The sequence below is a fragment of the Pristiophorus japonicus genome, chromosome 15, assembly GCF_044704955.1.
Source record: "Pristiophorus japonicus isolate sPriJap1 chromosome 15, sPriJap1.hap1, whole genome shotgun sequence".
Taxonomy (NCBI): Eukaryota; Metazoa; Chordata; class Chondrichthyes; family Pristiophoridae; genus Pristiophorus; species Pristiophorus japonicus.
In genome coordinates, this window is record NC_091991.1 from 91,145,901 (window position 1) to 91,168,525 (window position 22,625).

General features: G+C 47.6%; 1 protein-coding gene across 1 annotated transcript in view; it reads left to right on the forward strand.

Annotated features, from left to right (window-relative positions):
- dgki (diacylglycerol kinase, iota) overlaps positions 1–22,625 on the forward strand; it is a 273,169-nt gene that overhangs the window by 78,967 nt on the left and 171,577 nt on the right. Inside the window, 3 exon segments of the mRNA XM_070901690.1 lie at positions 6,694–6,831; positions 12,316–12,394; positions 20,545–20,600. Coding sequence (XP_070757791.1) covers positions 6,694–6,831; positions 12,316–12,394; positions 20,545–20,600 — 273 coding nt within the window.

Genomic DNA, 22,625 nt, shown 5'->3' on the forward strand with positions numbered 1-22,625 from the left:
CCCCACTTTCTCTCTCTCTCCCCCCACTCTCTCTCTCTCCCCCCACTCTCTCTCTCTCCCCCCACTCTCTCTCTCTCTCTCCCCCCACACTCTCTCTCTCTCTCCCCCCCACACTCTCTCTCTCTCTCCCCCCCACACTCTCTCTCTCCCCCCCCCACCCACTCTTTCTCTCCCTCCCCCACCCACTCTCTCTCTCCCTCCCCCACCCACTCTCTCTCTCTCTTCCCCCCCACCCTCTCCGCCCACCCCACTCTCTCTCTCCGCCCCCCCACTCTCTCTCTCCGCCCCCCCCACTCTCTCTCTCCGCCCCCCACTCTCTCTCTCTCCGCCCCCCCACCCCACTCTCTCTCTCTCTCTCCCCCCCCCACTCTCTCTCTCTCCCCCCACTCTCTCTCTCTCTCTCTCTCCCCCCCACTTTCTCTCTCTCTCTCTCTCTCCCCCCCACTCTCTCTCTCTCCCCCACTCTCTCTCTCTCTCTCCCCCCCACTCTCTCTCCCCCCCCCACTTTCTCTCTCTCTCCCCCCACTCTCTCTCTCTCTCTCCCCCCACACTCTCTCTCTCTCCCCCCCCACTCTCTCTCCCCCCACTCACTCACTCTCTCTCTCTCTCCCCCCACTCTCTCTCTGTCCCCCACTCACTCTCCCCCCACTCTCTCTCTGTCCCCCACTCACTCTCTCTCTCTTCCCCCCTCTCCCCCCCCACTCTCTCTCGCCCCCCTCTCTTCCCCCCCTCTCTTCCCCCCCTCTCTCTTCCCCCTCTCTCTTCTCTTCCCCCTCTCTCTTCCCCCCTCTCTTCCCCCCACTTTCTCCCCCCCCTACTCTCTCTCCCCCACTCTCTCTCCCCCTCTCCCCCTCTCTCTCTCTCTCTCTCTCTCTCTCCCCCCACTCTCTCTCTCTCTCCCCCCACTCTCTCTCTCTCTCTCTCCCCCCACTCTCTCTCTCTCTCTCTCTCTCTATCTCCCCCACACTCTCTCTCTCTCTCTCCCCCACTCTCTCTCTCTCTCTCTCCCCCACTCTCTCTCTCTCTCTCCAATTGGTGATCCTATAAGATGGAGTAGCAGAGCTACACGTTAGGTGAAGTCCTCAGAGAATTTCGGAATGAATGTTGATAAGTGTTGGTGAAATCTTAAAGTGTCCCAGAAAGTCTTCCGATCTGTTTCAAAAGTTCTCTTCAAACCTCCAGCAGCAAGTGAACAGTAAACGGTGATATACCTTTAAGTAGTGCTCGAAATGCCCAGCAATGACTAGTTTACTGACTAGTCCCAGTTAGGAGAGGTCGTTGGGTCAAGGGCTTTCCACCAAAATGCTGCATAGCCTCAATTAATGAGCGTTAGGGAAAACGTAAGTGGTGATCAGTTGCTTAATGATCCTCCGGGAGGCCGTTCCTAGCATTGGCTGCAAATCCTTTATCAAGGTGGCGTTTCAGCTTAAGACCCCATCTTGGCCACCTCGGAGGCTCTTTAGCGCCTAAAGTACTCGGAGAAAATCAGCTCCAGTGTCTTCAGGAGAGGAAATAAGAACATGCTTTGGTTTCTTGGTGCCTGTCAGGTTATCACCGAATCATATACAACACAAAGAAGACCATTCGGCCCATCGTGCCTGTGCCGGCTCTGTGAAAGAGCGATCCAATTACTCCCATCCCCCGTTCGTTCCCCAGAGCCCTGCTATTTTTTCGCTTTCAAGTATTTAGCCATTTCCTTTTGAAAGTTACGATTGAATCTGCTTCCACCACCCTTTCAGGCAGCACGTTCCAGATCATAATAATTTGCTTTGTTAAAAAATTCTCATCACCCCACTGGATTTTTGCGAATTATCTTAAACCTGCTTCCTCTGCTTACCGACCCTCCTGCCAGTGGAAACAGTTTCTCCCGATCTACGCTGTCAAAACCCCTCATTATTTTGAACACCTCTATTAAATCTCCCCTTAACCTTCCCTGCTCCAAGGAGAATAATCCCAGTTTCTGTAATCTCTCCGTGTAACTGAAATCCCCCATCCCTGGTCCCATTCTGGTAAATCCCCTCTGCACCATCGCCAAGGCCTTGACATCCTTCCTAAAGTGCGGTGCCCAGAATTGGACACAATACTCCAGCTGAGGGCTAACCAGTGATTTACAGCACCCTCTCTAGTGAAGATAGATGCCAAGTAATCATTTAGTACCTCAGCCATGCCCTCTGCTTCCACAGGCTCTCCTAATCGGCCCCACCCTCCCTCTGACCATCCTTTAACTCTTTATATGTTTATAAAATACTTTATTGGTCCCTTTTATGTTCGCCGCTAATCAATTCTCATACAATCCTCTTTACCCTCTTGTATCCTCTTTCAGTTCGCCTTTGCACTTTCTATAATTCTGCTTGATTCTCGACTGCATTATAAATCTGGCATTTATCATAAGCCTCTTTTTTCAGTTTCATCCAAGGAGCTCTGGCTTAGAAACATAGAAAATAGGTGCAGGAGTAGGCCATTCGGCCCTTCGAGCCTGCACCACCATTCAATATGATCATGGCTGATCATTCCCTCAGTACCCCTTTCCTGCTTTCTCTCCATACCCCTTGATCCCTTTAGCCGTAAGGGCCATATCTAACTCCCTCTTGAATATATCCAATGAACTGGCATCAACAACTCTCTACGGCAAGGAATTCCACAGGTTAACAACTCTCTGAGTGAAGAAGTTTCTCCTCATCTCAGTCCTAAATGGCTTACCCATAATCCTTAGACTGTGTCCCCTGGTTCTGGACTTCCCCAACATCGGGAACATTCTTCCTACATCTAACCTGCCCAGTCCCATCAGAATTTTATATGTTTCTATGAGATTCCCTCTCATCCTTCTAAACTCCAGTGAATATAGGCCCAGTCGATCCAGTAGAAATAGTGGGCTGTAACTTGCGGCCTTTCCGGGTGTGTACCATGTGTGCATGCTCTTAAAGGGGTCTCGCAAATGCCGGTTCTCGGCGCGCAATGCGTAAGAGTTTTAAAACATAGAAAAAATTAAAATTTCATCACTAATTTTTATATTAAAAACCCTGTCTATTAAGGTAAATTTATTTTTAACTTTATTCAAACATATTTTTAAAATATATATTTTTTCTAAAACATTTAATTTAATTCAATTTCAATTTTTCTATATCTGAGGTGGTTTTTTTATTTATTGTGCTGTGTTTCCGTGTTTATGGGGGGTATTCTCATTGATGGTAATGGGAGCCCGTACAAACAGAGCTCCCATTTTTATCAATGAATGTACTCCATGTTGATTGGTGGACCAGGCCCACGTGACCCCAGGTTGCGCTAATGTTCCTGGGATGTGTGAGCCCATACGCTGGGCTGTGCACGTTCCTGGTCATAATGACTCTGTCACTCACTGGGTCAATTCACTGAGCCATCAGTGTAGCTATGATAAATCCCAGCTTACTTTGCATTTTCCTTCCTTTGTTGGTGCTCCCTCCAATAGACATCACAACCAGAGGTGAAAGTTAAAGTAGGAAATGTGGCAGCCAATTTGCGCACAGCAAGCTCCCACAAAGAGCAATGTGATAATGACCACATCATCTGTTTTAGTGATGTTGATTGAGCGATAAATATTGCCCAGGACACCGGGGATTACTCCCTTGCTCTTCATCCAATAGTGTCATGGGATCTTTTACATCCACCTGAAAGGGCAGACGGGGCCTCGGTTTAACGTCTCATCCGAAAGATGGCACCTTCAACAATGCAGTGCTCCCTCCGGAGAACAGTGCAGGGCTCCCTCAGTACTGCCCCTCCGACAGTGTGGCGCTCCCTCAGTACTGCCCCTCCGACAGTGCGGCACTCCCTCAGTACTGCCCCTCCGACAGTGCGGCGCTCCCTCAGTACTGCCTCTCCAACAGTGCAGCACTCCCTCAGTACTGCCCCTCCGACAGTGCAGCGCTCCCTCAGTACTGCCCCTTCGACAGTGCAGGGCTCCCACAGTACTGCCCCTCCGACAGTGCGGTGCTCCCTCAGCACTGCCTCTCCGGAGGACAGTGCAGCGCTCCTTCAGCACTTCCCCTCTGACAGCGCAGCGCTCCCTCAGTACTGCCCCTTCGACGGTGCGGTGCTCCCTCAGTACTGCCCCTCCGGAGGACAGTGCAGCGCTCCTTCAGCACTGCCCCTCTGACAGTGCAACTCTCCCTCAGTACTGCCCCTCTGACAGTGCAGCGCTCCCTCAGTACTGCCCCTCCGACAGTGCGGCGCTCCCTCAGTACTGCCCCTCCGACAGTGCGGTGCTCCCACAGTACTGCCCCTCCGACAGTGCGGCGCTCCCTCAGTACTGCCCCTCCGACAGTGCGGCGCTCCCTCAGTACTGCCCCTTCGACGGTGCAGTGCTCCCTCAGTACTGCCCCTCCGGAGGACAGTGCAGCGCTCCTTCAGCACTGCCCCTCTGACAGTGCAACTCTCCCTCAGTACTGCCCCTCTGACAGTACAGCACTCCCTCAGTACTGCCCCTCCGACAGTTTGACTCTCCCTCAGTACTGCCCCTCCGACAGTGCGGCACTCCCTCAGTACTGCCCCTCCGACAGTGCGGCGCTCCCTCAGTACTGCCTCTCCGACAGTGCAGCACTCCCTCAGTACTGCCCCTCCGACAGTGCAGCGCTCCCTCAGTACTGCCCCTTCGACAGTGCAGGGCTCCCACAGTACTGCCCCTCCGACAGTTCGACTCTCCCTCAGTACTGCCCCTCCGACAGTGCGGCGCTCCCTCAGTACTGCCCCTCCGACAGTGCGACGCTCCCTCAGTACTGCCCCTCCAACAGTGCAGCGCTCCTTCAGCACTGCTCCTCTGACAGTGCGGCGCTCCCACAGTACTGCCCCTCTGACAGTGCGGCGCTCCCACAGTACTGCCCCTCTGACAGTGCGGCGCTCCTTTCAGCATTGCACTGGAGTGTCAGTTTAGATTTATGTGCTCAAGTCTCTAGAGTGGGACATGAACCCACAACCTTCTGACTCAGGCGAGAATGCTGCCCACTGAGCCACAGCTGACACAAACTGTTCTATAACTGGCTGTTGGAGGCTACAAGAAAGCAGCTGGCGTGCCTATTAGGTAGCCCTTCACTTGGGGGTGGGAGTGGTGGCGGGGGGCGGGACAGGGTTGGGGGGTGGGGGGCCTTTGCCCTGTGCCAACCCACAGGAGCATGGCTGAAATAGATAATGCACTGTGGGGGGAGAATGGCGGGCATGAACTCAGGTCACAGTGCAGCACTCGGGCACTCCGCTCCCTGCACTGTCTCACTGCACAGTGTAGTCCCTCACAGTCACCTCTGATGGTCAGTGGCACTAACATTTATCACGGCAGAGTGGGAGGACCTGCAAGTTAATCTCCCACTCTGCTGAATCTATGGTCTAAGCCGCGCTGAGCAGGAGTCACTGGAGAAGAGGGTGCTGTAATTCACTGGCTAGGCCTTAGCTGGAGTATTGTGTCCAATTCTTCGAGACCACACTTTAGGAACGATGTCATGGCCTTGGAGACTTTACTAGAATGGGCTATGGGGAAAGAGCGGGGGAGCGGGCCGAATTGGACTGCTCTGTCAAAGAATTGACACAGGCACGAAGGGCCGAATGGCCTCCTCCTGTGCCGTATGATTCTATGGGCCTGAGTTATCGACTTACCGCGGGCAGGCGGTCTCGATGGCTTCTGGGTGCTCTCCCCGCCGAGCGAGTTTGGTGAGGTCCTCACGCCGGCGGGGAAGGAAGACCACTGGGGAGCGTCTGCTGGCGTGCACTAGCGTACAACGCCGACAAACGTCCTCCATTCCGCTCCCTCCCCAGTTGGGTCCGGGCAGCCCCCCGCTCCAGGAACAGAAGAGACTGTCACGTGGGGGCAGGTCTGTCCCGAACAGTAAGTATGAAGACCTGCAAGGAAAGGCTTGTGCCCTTGTCTTCTTCATTTCTTTTGCAGGGAATTTGGTGGATAGGGTCCGCTGAAGGATTTCCGGTAGTTTTTTAAAATTGTTTTTCCCTTTCTCCCCTCGCGGGGCCCGACTCAATCCTTGCGGTACTTTGCCAAGGATCGCATTTGCCACCCAGAATGGGACCTGCCGCCCAGAATCGGCGTGCAAGGCCCATTTTTTCCACATTTTTCCACCAGACTCCCGCCCAAAGTACCGTCAGGATCTTAGCGGTCCTTTCGCCGGTACTTGGGCGGAAGTTAGCTTTCACCAAACTCGGGCCCTGTGTTTTTTTGAGTCCACGTCCTCTCTACCAATCAGCAGGGGAGCAGTACAGACTCTGTGTGACGGGCAGGGGAAGGAGGGTACTTCAGGAGCCCAGACTCTGTAACTCTGCGGAGGGAGTCAGTGACCCAGGCAGGCATGGCAAGTCTGAGTGATTTACAGTGGCAATCGCCCATGTTGGGTTATAAATGTGATTTATTTCGATGTACGTTGCTGTCAAAACCAAGCACTGCTGTGCCTGTTTAAATAGGTTTGTAGTCTCTGTCACACTTCTGCATGTTGGCAGCTCTTCCCAGGCAGCATCTAACAGCATAGATAATGGGAAGAGTGTGTGCAGTCGTGTTTGGCTTGATGAGATGGATTGGGCACCTTTGGTGTTTAACTGCGGACTCTGACAGTGCCAGTCTCACAACACATACCGAACTCGGTCCACAGGAGGGAGATGCTAGCATTACATTAGCGTTGATTGAGGCACTCGGTGGGAGGATGATTCAGCTACTTCTCTCTGCTGCAGGGATACACGGATGAACCAATCTCAAAGATTCTCTGTCATGTAGAGGAGGGTAATATTGTGCAGCTGGACCGCTGGAACCTACACCTTCAGAACAACCTCCACCTGACCCAAGATGAGCCTGAGGAAGGGACTCAGAAGGTAACGGCAGCTGCTAACTTTCCAAACTTTTATTCCAATTGTGACCATTTTCAGAGAGATTCTTGAGGCACCACTCTTTTTGTTAGAGGGAGTCACTGTGGGTTGTTCTTTTAAGCGGGAAACCTTGGTGAAAGTCAACTCCGCAGTGCGGGACACTACCAAGGTGGACAAGAATGCAAGAGAAGAAGAGATAAATTGGTGGCTAGCTGACAGCAAGTTTTCATTGTTAAAGCCAATGGGCTGGATTTCCGGTCTTCTGACGCCTCTGTTAGTGCCCTGGAGGGGCAGCAATGGCAGCGGTAAGCAATTCTGGGAGGACGGCCGGCTTCCAGCGCCCCGCCGGGACATTCGGTGCCGGTTACAAGGGGGCGCAGAGCATTACCGCCCGGAAGTGGCGAGTTGGTGTACAATGCCCCTGGTTGTGACACCGACTCAATATTTGAATCAAGCCCGACCCTTACGCCCCGTAGAGCGCCGTGCTGTGGAAGCGGGCAGTCCGAGCTGCAGCAGCCGCACTGAGGTAGTTATGTCGCCCTGAGGTAAGTGTGATTGGTTTTTGTTGCGATTTATGTTGTAGTGGCGTGAGTTATTTATTGGGAATGTTTTTGGTGTTTTTTTTCAGATTTTCTTTCCCCCTCCCCGAGGCCTCTCTATGGAGCTCTGAGGCCGGCTGTTTAGCTTGGGATTAGGCCTGGCACCCTAAAAGAGGTGTGTAAGGTCTCCCATAGCGCTCCGCTCCACACTCCGGGCCCAGCGGATGAATTTTGTGGCAGCAGATGCAATTTATTTGACGGCGCAAAATGTACCACTCTGCCCGGCACACCGCTCCAACTGAGGCGCGAGCGAATTTCCCCCCCATTAAGGAATTAAGGAGCTTCATGCTTTACAGCCAAGGGAAGGAATGATGCAGAGGAAGATGCTGCATTGAGTTTGGATTTCAACACAGTGAGGGTTTAGTGGTGAATTTGGAACTTGCATTGACCAAAAAAAGAAGTTCTGGCCATAATAGTAATCGAGGGAATGAAGAAAGATTGTGATGGAGAAAGAACAGATAGAGCCTAGAAAAGAAAAGAAACGGTTTTCCTGTATCCTGTGCAAAAGTGGTCTGGGAAAGGTTTCCTCGGACTGAGGACACCACTCAATGTTGGACGAACTCAACCTGTAAAAGAATTGAGTAGTTGAAAGGGAAGTAAGTGTTCGGCACAGAAAGAGGGAGCCATGTTTTTAGAGGCAGCTTTAGCAGTGAAGGAGCTGTGGAAGTTACATTCGAAGTTCCAGGAGACAATGAAGCCAAAGCTCATCAATAGATAAAGGACGATGGATGGACTCTGTGTGGGGGCAGAACCCTCTGCTTGCCCCTTCAACCCTCGACGTGATGGGCTGGGCCATGGGCATGAATCCTTCAGTCAGGGGCACTTGCACTCGAGACTTCAGTCATGGTCTGGCACAGCATTGACATCCCATCCTCCCCCACCCCCCCCCCCCCAGGCTTGCCAGCTTAAGTTGGTGTTTCCGGCCTTTGGTGGAACCAAGGAGGATGGGGGGGGGGGGGGGGGTGGTCTCAGATATCCTCCCAACCCACCAAAGGCCCTCTTCTCCTTCCCTTTCCCCCCCCCCTCCACCCCCCTGAACTCTAACGGGGTAAGTGATGGGTGGTCATAATCTCAGCACTTACACCACTTTGCTTTCAAAGAATTGGAAAACACAGATCTTTATTTGAGAAAGGTAGTCTGTGATTAATTGAGTAAGTTTGCAGGGAAGGCTATTTAAGCCAACATTGATTTGAGTGGCAACTGTGTTTCTGGAGGATATGGTTCGAAGGCAGATAGTGCAGTTGACGTAAGGAAAAGGGTTCATTGGTTCCAACGGCCACTTCCTTTCCCTGAAAGTTCTCAATATCTGATATCTCAGAGTGGATCACAATCACTGGTTGTCTGATTAAATTAAGCAGTGCCTATGCTTTTGACTTTGTGAATTTTTAAATATGAGCTGCACAGCCAGCGAGAGATGACCGCCCACCAGCATCAGGTGTGAAATAAAAACAGAAAATGCTGGTTTTATGGATCCATGGCAACTGAACGTGATGGAGGCGGCACTGGTAACGGAACCAGATTAGGGGCAGCTCACCCACTCACTAATGTGGCATGGGTACTAAGCCATTCGGACCGAGAAAGCCTTGGGTTTGAGTCCGACCTGTACTGACTAAGCTGATCTCAGTGGGTCAATGGTGAACTCAATGCTACTGGGCTATGAGGGGGAAGAAATTATCCAGGGCTCCCATTCCTCAATCACCATCCATTGATCCGACTGATGGTGAAGGGCAGGATTGGGCTGTCAATAGTCTCTGCCTTGATTCACACACAGAGAAATGACAACATTCCCATGGGACTTTATCCCAACATAAGTCAATAAATGCCTTCAGAAAAGGAGGGGAGAAAACTGGGACAGAAAATGTGGAAATTAGGAATTTATTTTAAGTAGCACATTGCACTTGCTGGACAGCTTTAACTGTTCCAGTGGACTCAGATGGTGGACTTGACCACCACAATTACAAACATGTTTAATTCTGCATCCCAGCATCACATGATTTTTAAAAAATTCATTCACAGGATGTGGGTGTCAAGGCCGGCATTTATTGCCTATCCCAAATTGGCCTGGAGAAGGTGGTGGCAAGCTGCCAATTCAGAGGGTGGTTAAGAGTCAACCATCCAGAGTTGCATATAGGCCAGACTGGGTAAGAACAGCAGACTTCCTGCCCGAAAGGATGGCTTTTTACAGCAATCCAGTGGTATTCATAGTCACCATTACTGGTACTAGCTTTTTATTCCATATTTATTTAATGAACTAAATTTAAATTCCCCAGTTGCTCTGGTAGGATTTGAACTGATGTCTCCAGATCATTAACCCAGGCATCTGGATCTCGAGGCCAACGACATAACCACTATGCTACCATACCCCTAATATAAAGGTGTGTGAATGGGCATTGTTTTGACCTCTGGGTGTGCTTCTCCATCTGGCCGAGGTTGAATAATTGCTGGATATTAGAGCAGTCTTTCTGCATAATTGGTGACAGTCCACTTTTAACACGGACATCAGCTTAACCAGCTTTTCGTGCAGCAGCCGGGAAAACAGCTGGTTTAGGAATGGCCGGTCCCATTTTCCACTGGGGCTTGCCTCCTCTGTGTGTTGCTCTGATAAAGGAGGGATGTGATTAATCCTAGGCGACTTCAGTCAACCCCGAATCGGTTGTTCTCCCAGCCCCTCCGTGACCAGTTCACACAGGGGCTGGAGATGCCACAGGATGGTTGGTAACTACGGATCATTGGTAAAGTCAGCTGAAAACACTTTGATACTCGTAGCTACTAAACATTTCAAAATAAGCAGAAGTTCAGGGAGAACCGAGACCAGCGAGTCAATACTTGGGAAAAGAGCCCAGGAGCTTATCTGACTGAGGTGCAACTCTGAAAGGGGAGGATGTGTTGTTAGAGTTATGTTTTACAATTTTATACCTTATGTCACCTGTCGCTGTGACCCGCACCAAACCTGCGATCCTGCTATCTGAGTAATTGTGGTTTGACAACACTCGCAAAAGGAGAATGGCTTTAAAGATGCTTCCTTGATCTAATCTGACAAAGTTAATTATTGCACAGATCAAATATACTGGCACATTTAAAACATCAAGCCTATAATTGTGGGTTTACAGATGCGTCACACAATGGTTTACTAAATCGCGTAGGAACTTGCAATCCTTTAAGATGCTACAGTGACAAAAATGAGACACAGATATTCTCGAAACCAAACAAGAAGATTGCTAAAACACTTCTTCATGTAGGTCGCAGTGCTTGAACTAAAAAAGGCTTGGTTTCTTCAAGTCAATGTGACTCTCTTTCTGTAGACATGTTTGACAAGCCATCTGTATTGAAGATTCCCCCAAACATTGACTGCACTAGACGGTCACATGATCTGCCAGCGCGCGATGCGATTAATGTCCGAGGGTTGGTCTTGCACACCCAGACATGTCACAGAGCAGGGCCCCGCTGCAAGGATATAACGGCAGAGCTGCCAAGTATTCAGTGTCGAACCACAGGCTCAGCTCTTGTTTACATTCCCTTCTTACTTTGTAACAATCGCCCGTAACAATGGACATTGCCGGAGTCTGAATCGAGGTCCTTAATAATTACTGCTATGTTTATCATCATTGCATTTAGAAAGCTAAGCCACATGCTTCATGCAATGTAACATTTGGAATAGCTGAACCTATTATTAAGTGGCAGTAGGGAGTCTTGAACTTACTGCAGTTTCAGACTGGGGAATGTACATTATTGGTTCCGTGTTTTGACTCCAGGATCCTGATAACTTTGTAATTAAGAGCTTCAAATCCTTGACTTAATTACAGTATTATGTTGTTAAAGTGATGTGGGCTGGATTTTCGGCTTTGCTGATTTCGGGGCGGTAAAGTTTGCCCCCGGGAACAGTTTGCGCCTCAGTCAGTATCATTGGGCGGCTGGGCCCTGAGTGTGGGACGCAGCGCTAAGGGAGGTGTTGTACACCTCTCTCGGGGTGCTAGGATGGGAAACTCCCGAGCTAAAGAGCCGGGCCGGGAGCGCTCCCAGAGACGCCTGGAGGGGGGAAGACCTAAAAACCCCACAAACACATTCCCAGAACATTGCCCACGTCACCACAACACAAATCACAATATTTTTTTTAAAAACAATCTCACTTACCTGAGGAGTCCATTACTCACCTCTCCGCTGTCGATATCGCTGGACCGCCCGATTTCCCAGGCGCTCGCTGCAGGGCGTGCTGTGGGGCGGACGGGTCGGACAAGGATCCAAGCTTGCTCCGGTGTCACAACCAGGGGCATTACGCAACAGCGCAGATCTTCCAGGTGGTGCTGCACCGGGCCGTCGATAAACCGGACCCGAGGATCGCCGCGGAGTGCTGGAGGCTGACCGCCTGCCCAGAACACCTCACCACCGCCATCGCCGCCGCTCTGAGCCAAAAAACGGAGCGCAGAAGACCCAAAAATCTTCCCCTTCAAGATGTTGTGAGAGAGACAGCATGAACCTCTATACATAGTGATGGTCTTTGCTGACTTGCTGATCCTTCATTGTCACTTGGAATCTTGAACATGATTGAAAAGGTTCCTACCTAACCGACCTTTCTCTCCTCGCCTGTATACAGATCCTCACATTCCCCGAGATAAGAACAAATTCATTGAATTACAGATTGTGATCCCAAAGCACCAGGAACAATCCTGCAATCTCAGGCTTTATTCAGGGTGTTTTTTCAGTTGTTTGTTTTTTGGGGGCTGTGTTATCTTTTTGAAGCTATCAGTTTATCCGAGTTTTGTACGCTAGCGTGTCGGTGGATGTGGCTGTTAGTTGCTGAGCTGGAGTTTAACATGTAGAGTGCATAGCCGGTCTTAGGGCTGCTTAACGCATGCATTGTCAGCAGTCACTCACTGATTCTCTCTCTCCACAGCTCCCACTTAGTGTGTTTAACAACTACTTCAGTCTGGGATTCGATGCTCATGTGACACTGGAATTCCACGAGTCTCGAGGTATGTGCCATATATTCATACATCCACCCACATATACACACACACACACCATACACTCACACTCACACACACACACACACACACACTCATACACACCGCACACACACACTCACACACACACACACTCACACTATACACTCACACTATACACACACACACACACTCATACACACCGCACATTCACACTCACACACACACACTCACACACACACTCAAACACTCACACTCACACACTCATACACACCGCACACTCACACACACACACCACACACTCACACTCACACGCACACACAAACACTCACACACCGCACACAAACACACACACACTCACCCACACACACACTCACCGCACACTCACACTCACACTCACACACCACACACTCACAGCACACACGCACACTCACACTCACCACACACTCACACTCACACTCACACACTCACACTCACACTCACACACCGCACACTCACATGCGCACACACGCACACTCACATTCACAACACACACGCACACTCACACACTCACCGCACGCTCACACTCACACACCGCACACTCTCTCTCACACACACGCACACTCAGCACACCGCACACTCACACTCACACACTCACCACACACTCACACTCAACACCGCACACTCACACTCACACACTCACCGCACACTCACACTCAACACCGCACACTCACACACACACACACGCACACTCACAGCACACACGCACACTCACACTCACACACACCGCACACACACACTCACACACACCGCACACTCACTCACACACACACACACACACACACTCTCTCTCACTCACACATACACTCACACACCGCACATACTCACACACCGCACACACTCACACACACACTCTCTCACACACACACACACACACACACACTCACACACATACTCACACACCACACACACTCACATACACACTCACACACACTCACTTACACACATACTCACTCACACATATTCTCACACACATATTCTCACACACACACACACTCACACACACACACAACCGCACACACACTCACTCACACTCACTCACTCACACACACACTCACACACACTATCTCACACATACTCACACTCACACACACTCACACACACACTCTCACACACACACACACACACACACTCACACACATACTCACACACCACACACACTCACAAACACTCACTTACACACATACTCACTCACACATATTCTCACACACATATTCTCACATGCACTCTCTCACACACACACACACTCACACACAGACACACACACACACCGCACACACACTCACTCACACTCACTCACTCACACACACACACTCACACACACTATCTCACACATACTCACACTCACACACAGACACACACACACACCACACACACCACACACACACATCACACACACTCACTCACACACATACTCACTCACACACATACTCACACACACGCTCATACACACTCACACACACACCGCAGACACTCACACACACACCGGACACACTCACACACACACACACACACACACACATGCATGCACACTCGCACACACACAACACAGAAAGTACACAAAAAAACACAAAATTCACTCACACACACATTCATACAAACCAAACACACGCGCATACATACGCACTAATTCACACATACACACACACACACACCTATACCTCTCGTTCTCTAAGCATACCAAAAATGGTGGGAAACCAAGGGTCTAATGAGGGTGAGGAACTTAATGTAATTTATGTAAGTAGAGAAAAAGTACTACAGAAATTAATGGGACTAAAAGTCGTCAATCTCCAGGACCTGATGGCCTACATCCTAGGGTTCTAAAAGAGGTGGCTGCAGAGATAGTGAATGCATTGGTTTTGATCTTTCAAAATTCCCGAGATTTAGAACGATCCAGCGGATTGTAAGATAGCAAATATAACATCGCTATTCAAGAAAGGAGGAAGAGAGAAAACAGGGAACTACAGGCCAGTTAGCCTGACATCAGTTGTCGGGAAAATACTAGAATTCATTGTTAAGGAAGTGGTATCAGGGCACTTAGAAAATCATAACATGCTTAGGCAGAGTCAACATGGTTTTATGAAAGGGAAATTGTGTTTGACAAATTTATTAGAGTTTTTTGAGGATGTAACTAGCAGGGTAGATAAAGGGGAACTAGTGGATGTAGTACATTTGGATTTCCAAAAGGCATTCGATAAGGTGCCACATAAAAGGTCACTACACAAGGTTTGGAGGTAATGTATTAGCATGGATAGAGGATTGGTTAATGGACAGAAAGCAAAGAGTCGGGATAAACAGGTCTTTTTCAGGGTAGCAGATGTAACTAGTGGGGTGCCACAGGGATCGGTGCTGGGGCCTCAGCTAGTTACAATCTATATCGATGACCTAGATGAAGGGACCGAGTGTAATGTATCCAAATTTGCTGGTGATACAAAGCTAGGTGGGAGAGTAAGCTGTGAGGGATATAGATAGAGTAAGTGAGTGGGCAGTAAGGTGGCAGATGGAGTATAATGTGGGGAAATGTGAGGTTATTCACTTTGGTAGGAATAATAGAAAAACAGAATATTTTAAATGGTGAGAAACTTTTAAATTAGCTGCTGCATTTTCCAGACCTAATGCCCACTCTACATCAAAGTCATTCATTGTATGTGAAGTGTTTTGGGATGTTTTTGAGAGATAATGCACTACATAAATACAAGTCTTTCTTTCAATCGCTCACACAAAGCACAGCTTTGTAAACCATCTCAACCTCTTATCGGATTTCCAAATGTGAATGACTCAGAGTGCTGTGAAACTCTGCTAGTTACAGAATCCTGCAGAGCGCCCACGACACATGTATAGGGTATGATGCCGGGCACAGGGGTGCTGTGTCCCCTGTTGGGGAGCGGTACACAATGTACTGGTGATCTGCCTTGTGTGAGGGAGCAGTATGCAGCATTTGGGAACGGCGCTGTATGAGGGAATGCAGCATTTGGGAACTGTGATATATTCACAGAGCACAGCATACACAGCTTTCCAACATGTCAGGCAGCTCTCTCGGAAGTCTCTGGAACCCCCTGGTTCTGTTTAATTATTAACTCTGTAGTTGCAGTACACAATACGTCCACAACCACATGTGGAGCTACAAACATTACAAGCTTACAGACATTACACTTCTCCCTCCTTAATGAAGAAGTTATTATAACCAACATCATACATAACTTGCATGTTAATACATAACACAGGATATAGACTTATTTTTTCCATATTTACAAATTTAACTTAACCACTTGTTTACTGTTTCGAAAAGGATACCTTCGCTCTCGAACAGAACCTTCGAGGCTCATCCTGAGGAATGTTTTCCTCCACGGAATTTCCTTGATTTTCATTTGAACTCACTCTAACTTCAGGCTCTTCGTTTTCCTGACTCGGACTCAGAATTAAATTCTGATTTTCTCTTGGATTTGTTTCCAGTACACTGGATGTAGGATTTGCTACTGGTATATCAAAACTATCTGATGAGTCAGAAATAATTGAATCATTCCCACCTTCAACTCCTTCCATGTCTGTAGGTAAAATATGATCAATATGAACAAACCTAACCTGTCCATTATCAAACATCTTTACCAAATATGTGCGAGGACCACATATCTTCATCACACTTCCTAGTAACCATTTTACCCATTTATGGTGATGATTCTTCATTCTCGCCTTCTGGTTTAATTTCACACTTCTCTCTTTTACTCTACCTCTATCATGATTCTCTTTCTGTCTTAATTGTGTCTCTTCTACGGACTGCTACAAGTTTGGTTTTAACAACGAGAATCTGATTCGTGGCTGTCGTTTGAGAAACAACTCTGCTGGTGTTCTACCAGTAGTTGTGAGAGGAGTATTACGATACGTAATCAAAAAATTTGCCAATTTGTGATCCAATGACAACTGTCATTTCTTTGGATTTGGATCTAACATTTGTTTTATGAGGGCACATTTTCCAATTTGTACAGTGCGCTCTGCTGCACCATTCGAGGCAGGGTGGTATGGTGAAACCTTGGTATGTTTCACACCATTTTTGCTCGTGAACTGTGAAAATTCTTCTGAATGAAATTGTGGTCCATTATCCGAAACAATTTCTTCAGGGAGGCCAAATGAAGAAAATAATCTTCACAAAATGTTTAATGATTTACTTGTTATTTTCCACATTGGAAACACCTCAACCCACTTCGAATGGCTATCAATCACAATGAACAATTGTTGTCCTTCTAACTCAGCAAAATCAATATGTAGCCTTTGCCACACCCTGGGAGGCCATTTCCATGGATGTAATAGTACTGGTGGTGGTTGCTTGCTTACCGATTGATATGTCGTACACTGACTCACGATGTACTCTATATCTTTATCAAGACCTGGCCACCATAAATAACTGTGTGCAAAACTCTTGGTCAAGCACATTCCCAGGTGCTGGTCATGGAGGTCTCCTAATAATTTGGATTTGAATTTATTTGGTATAACCACTCTTGCACCCCACATGATCGACTGATAATTCATTCCTACGAATGAAGAATGGATGAATATCTTTGTCTGTTACCTGGTTTGGCCATCCATTTGCGATATAATCATACACCTTTGACACCACTGGGTCACGTTTGGTTGCTCTACCAATCTCTTCAGCTGTGACTGGCAGTTCATCAATGTATGAAAAATAAAACACTTCCTCCCTATCGGGTGTAACTTGTGATGGGGAAGGCAATCTAGACATTGCATCAGCATTACTGTGATCAGCTGATCGTCTGTATTCAATATCATATGTATAAGCTGACAAAATCAAAGCCCATCTCTGCATTCGGGCTGCAGCCAATGTTGGAACTGGGGACCTTGAATGGAGGATTGCTGTTAGAGGCTTATGGTCCATAACGATGGTAAATTTATGATCATAGAAGTATTTGTGGAACTTCTTGACCCCAAAAATTAATGCAAAAGCTTCCCTTTCAATTTGCGCATAATTACTCTCACTGGCACTGAGAGTGCGTGAAGCAAAAGCAATTGGTCTCTCCTCCCCACTACGTGATACATGAGAGATTACTGCCCCAACTCCATATGGAGAGGCATCACATGCTAGCTTAATCTCCTTAGATATGTTATAGTGAGCTAACATGGCGCTCTCTACCAATTCGCTTTTACACTCCTTGAATGCTGCGTCGCATTCTTCTGACCACTTCCAATGGACCTGTTTTTTCAATAGTTCATTCAGTGAATGTAATACTGTAGCCAAATTTGGTAGGAACTTCCCATAATAGTTCACCGACCCTAAAAGACCCAAGAATGAACGAAGTTTAATGACATTCCTGGGAGTGGGTGCATTTCTAATTGCATCCAGCTTTCCCATGGTTGGATGTAAACCATCTTTGTCTACTCTGTACCCTAAGTACTCCACTGAGTTTTGAAATAACTCACACTTGCGAGCAGACTCTGTACTCTGTACTTCTCTAGCTGTTTCAGGACTACATTCAATATGTTATTATGAATTTGCCTATTTGGTGCTGAAATTAATATCATCCAAATACTACCCCTTCAATACCTTGCAAAATCTGGTTGACCACCCCTTGGAATATGGCAGGGGCGGAAGACACTCCAAACGGTAGTCTATTAAATTGATATAGGCCAAGATGAGTATTTATAGTCAAACATGACTTGGACTCCTCATCTAGTTCAAGCTGTAAGTAGGCATTCGTAAGATCCAGTTTTGAGAAAATCTGACCACCTGTCAGTGTTGTGAACAAATTTTCTATATTTGGCAATGTATTGGGGACATTACCCTCTAGAACCTGGTTTACGGTTACTTTATAATCACCACACAATCTTACCTTACCATCGGACTTAGGTACAACAACAATGGGTGTAGCCCAATTACATCGATCTATCTTACAAATAATGTTCTCAGTCTCTAGTCTTTTGAGTTCTTGCTCAACTTTCTTCTTAAGTGCATATGGTACGGAACGTGGCTTGCAGTAAACCGATCTAGCGTCCTTCTGTACCCTGACACTTGCCTTGAAGCCTTGGATCGGACTGTCCGTTTTGCAGAACACCTTCAGATACTTCTTGATAACATCATCCGTTGATGCAAATCTCGCTTCCACACGGAAAATCTCACTCCAATCCAGCTTCAGTGATCTCAACCAATTTCTTCCTAATAAGGCAGACTTGTCTCCTTTCACTACTATTAGAGGCAAGTTCTGGAATTGATCCTTGTATTTCACTGGTACAGTGATACAATCTACCACGGGAATTTTCTCTCCCAAGTAGCCTCGCAGCTCCATCTTGGCTTTCTCCAATGGGAAATCACGCAATTTGTCGAGGTATAGTGACTCCGGTACTACACTCACAGATGCACCCATCTCAATTTCCATGGGTATTTTGAATCCCACAACATCTATGTGGATTTTGATATCTTCTGAATCGCTGTCCATTAACCTTGTGCTCCTGATGACGTGTAACTCTAACATCTCTTCGTCCTGTTGTTGTTCTTCCATGCTATGTAGTCTCTGGGGATTTCTACTCATAGCTTTGAACGCTGGTTTATTCTTCATTTGGCATGCCTTCTCAAGATTCCCAGTCTTTCTGCAGAAGAAACACTCTGCCTTCACATAGGGACAACTTTGAGCAATGTGTTGTCCCAGGCACCGATAGCACGACTTCGACGCTCTATTAGAATTTCCAGTTTCTGAAACTTTGGGCCCCCACTGTCTTTTACTTTGAACCTGCAGGTGGATTCACCTCGGTTGACTGACGACCGTAATTATTATTTAATTCTCGGGAATATTGATTGGCCATGCCCATTGACCTCGCTGTCTGACAAGCAATCTCAAAAGTCAAGTCATCCATCGTCAATAACTTCCTTCTGATCGCATCATTTTTCACCCCACAAACAAAACGATTCCGCAAAGCTCGGTTTTGAAAGTTTCAGAAATTACAGTGAATAGATAGCTTTTTTAATGCCACAATGTAATCACTGATACATTCATCAGCCTTATGATTACGTATACCGAAACGATAGCTTTCAGCAATTTCTAACGGTTTGGGGTTATAGTGCTGCTGCAGCTTCGTTAAAATCTCTTTAAGCTTGTGTCCTTTGGCTGGTCAGGCACAAGCCGATTTATCAGAGTTTCAAACAATTCCGGTCCAACTTCAGATAAGAAAATCGCTCTCTTACGTTCCAATATCGCCTGATTCTGGACTGCATTCTCTGGGAACTTCAATTATATTATTTGCAGTGAAATACATTTCTAGCCGATCCACATACGCTTTAAAACTTTCCCGCTCGTGTCTATATTCACCTGAATGTCCCATTACTACTACGGATGCCGCCATTTTAAACTCTGCAGTGCAGACAGTGTGCTCGTTTTTTAGCTTGGATTTTGTAGCTATTTACAAAGACAGAGAAACTTCCAAAGTCTCTCTGTCGGCTGGCTGAATCCTTCACCAACAAAATGTCAGCTTTAAATCATCCGTAAAATCCTATCTCGTCGCCAAATGTGATATATTCACAGAGCACAAGCACACACAGCTTTCTAACATGGCAGGCAGCTCTCTCAGAAGGCTCCGGAACCTCTGCTTCTGTTTAATTATTAACTCAGTAGTTGCAGTACACAATACGTCCACATCCACAGTGTGGAGCTACAAACATTACAAGTTCACAGACATTACAGGGACAGCACTGTGTGAGGGGGCAGTATGCAACATTTGGGGACAGCACGGTGTGAGGGGGCCCTTCACAGCACATTGTGGGGCTGTGCTGGGTGAGGGCATGTTTGTCAACTCACTGGGCCCTTTGTGGTTTGTGAGTGGCACTTATGCCATGTTGGACAACTGATGGAAGTAGATCCTCCTTACTGGAGGCATTGCCAAGAGGAGAGCCCTACCTGGATCTGCTGAGTAAAAACCCTTGTGTATATTTTTCAGGTATGGTTGAAGACAGAATAGAATTATTATGTATAGTTTCCAGAAGAGAGCAAACTGGATCTTTATAACCATTATTGTTTGGATTCCATTCCAATCTTCTCTGCTACCACCTTTTCATCAATGTATGATTGATAATGGTAGTTTAGATGGTCTGTTAGCAGCTTCAGTATTTGAATACTAACTGTTTTCCCCCCTCATTTTTGTAGAAGCAAATCCAGAACGATTTAACAGCCGATTTAGGAATAAGATGTTTTACGCAGGGGTAAGTGGTAATAATATAAAAGAAGCAAAGTCACTAGAGAGATTCAACAAGAAAACCTCTGAGTTTGTGACTACTTTCTGCAATTTGTGATCCCATTTACAGACATGAGCAACAGAGGATAAATGATAGAGCAGCTCCAGTACAAATCAAGCTTTTTTCAGTTATATCTGTGCGAGATCCCAGCTCGTCCATTGGCACCAAGAAAGTAGTATTAAGTTTAGTGTTGTTGGGTGTGGGTAATTTATCGCTATTCACTGTGGGTATTTCATTGGTATTGGGTAGTTTAGTGCTGTTGGATTTGTGTAATTTCCTACATAACAACAGTGGCTACACTTTGAAGGTACTTCATTGGCTGTGAAGTGCTTTTGGGCGTCCTGAGGTTATGAAAGGTGCTATATAAATGTAAGTCCTTCTTCCCTTCCTTTCCTCCCCTCGTCCCTCTCCTTTCCCCCCTTTCCTCCCTTCCTTCTTTCCTTCTTTCCATTCCTCCTTTCCCCCCCTTCACGTTATGGGTATTGGTTGCTTTAGCGCTGTTGGGTGTAGATAGCTCAGTCCTGTTGGTTGTGGTTAGTCTAGTGTTGTTGAATATTGGTAGTTTTCCCTATCTCCGATATTCTCTCCAGTTCTCCTGGAGGTGCTGACTCTAGTTGAAGGCTCCACAGATGCTGGTCGTCATCCAGCACTTTGTGCAAATAATCATTCAACATGTGACAACGAGTGAGCAGAAAGGGCATCATGTATACTTTGCAGCCTAGGCCACTGGAATATGAACCTGGGATTCCTGGTCGCCTTGGCTCAGTGCTACGCCGGACCAAAGGGGCAAGTCCCAGGTCTCGGCACAATGTCACCCTTCTGTTTTATTCATTCTCAGAATGTGGACATTGCAAGCAAGGCCAATATTTATTGCCCGTCCTTAGTTGCCCTGAGAAGGTGGTGATACAACTATCTTCATGGAGCCACTCACAGGCCAGACCGGGTAAGGACAGCAGGTTTCCTTCCCTACAGAACATCAGTGAATCAGTTGGGTTTTTGCGACAATCCAACAGCTTCATGGTCACTTTTAATAATTTCATAGAATCACAGTCTTGATCTAGTGGCAAGGAATACCCAAGACGACTGGAGACCAGCGCTGCTGCACGGACCTAGTGCGCGCACATATCGCAGTGTAGGCTGGCCCAGCTGATCCTGGGCCCCTGGCCCCCAAATGCACGCCTCTCCTGGGCCCCGATCACATCCCCCCACAGTCTCTCGCCACTCCTGCTGTATCTGCCCACGCTCCAATCACCCACCTGGATCTTGCTGACGTCACTCTTCGCTGCTGTCGCCCTCCTGCACCAGCTCGCACTGCTCCCTGAAGTGGCCTCCACGCTGCTCCCGGGTCACCGCTCACTGCTCCTTTTATGGCCCTGACCTGCCGCTGGTGTTCTCACAGCACAGAAGGAGGCCATTCGGCCCATCGAGTCTGTGCCAGAGCAATCCAGTTATCCCATTCCCCCGCTCTTTCCCCAAATCCTTGCGATTTTTTCTCCCTCAAGTATTTATCGGATTCCCTTTCGAAGGCTACTATTGAATCTGTATCCACCACCCTATCAGGCAGTGCATTCCAAATCCTAATCACTCGTTGTGTAAAAAGGTTTTTCCTCGTGTTGCCTCTGGTTCTTTTGCCAGTCACCTTAAATCCGTGCCCTCTGGTTATCGACCCTTCAGCCATTGGAAAAACGTTCTCTTTATTTACTCGAGTTTTACTTACTTAAAAAAAAAACTGAATTCAGATTCTCAAACTACCATGGTGGGATTTGAACTCAAATTCTCCAGACATAGAAAATCAAACCTGCTGTTAAGATGGTGGGGATCAACTGTGCTGATTTCTGAGACTTGTTATTAACTGAAAATAATGAAGCCTTTTTTGCCTAACTGGCATGTGGCATTGGGACTGACATCTTCAGTGTGAGGCATCACCGAAAGTGGTACGTGTCTGGCACTGAGAGAACACGTGCGCTTGGCACTGCATTCGCTTATTATTTG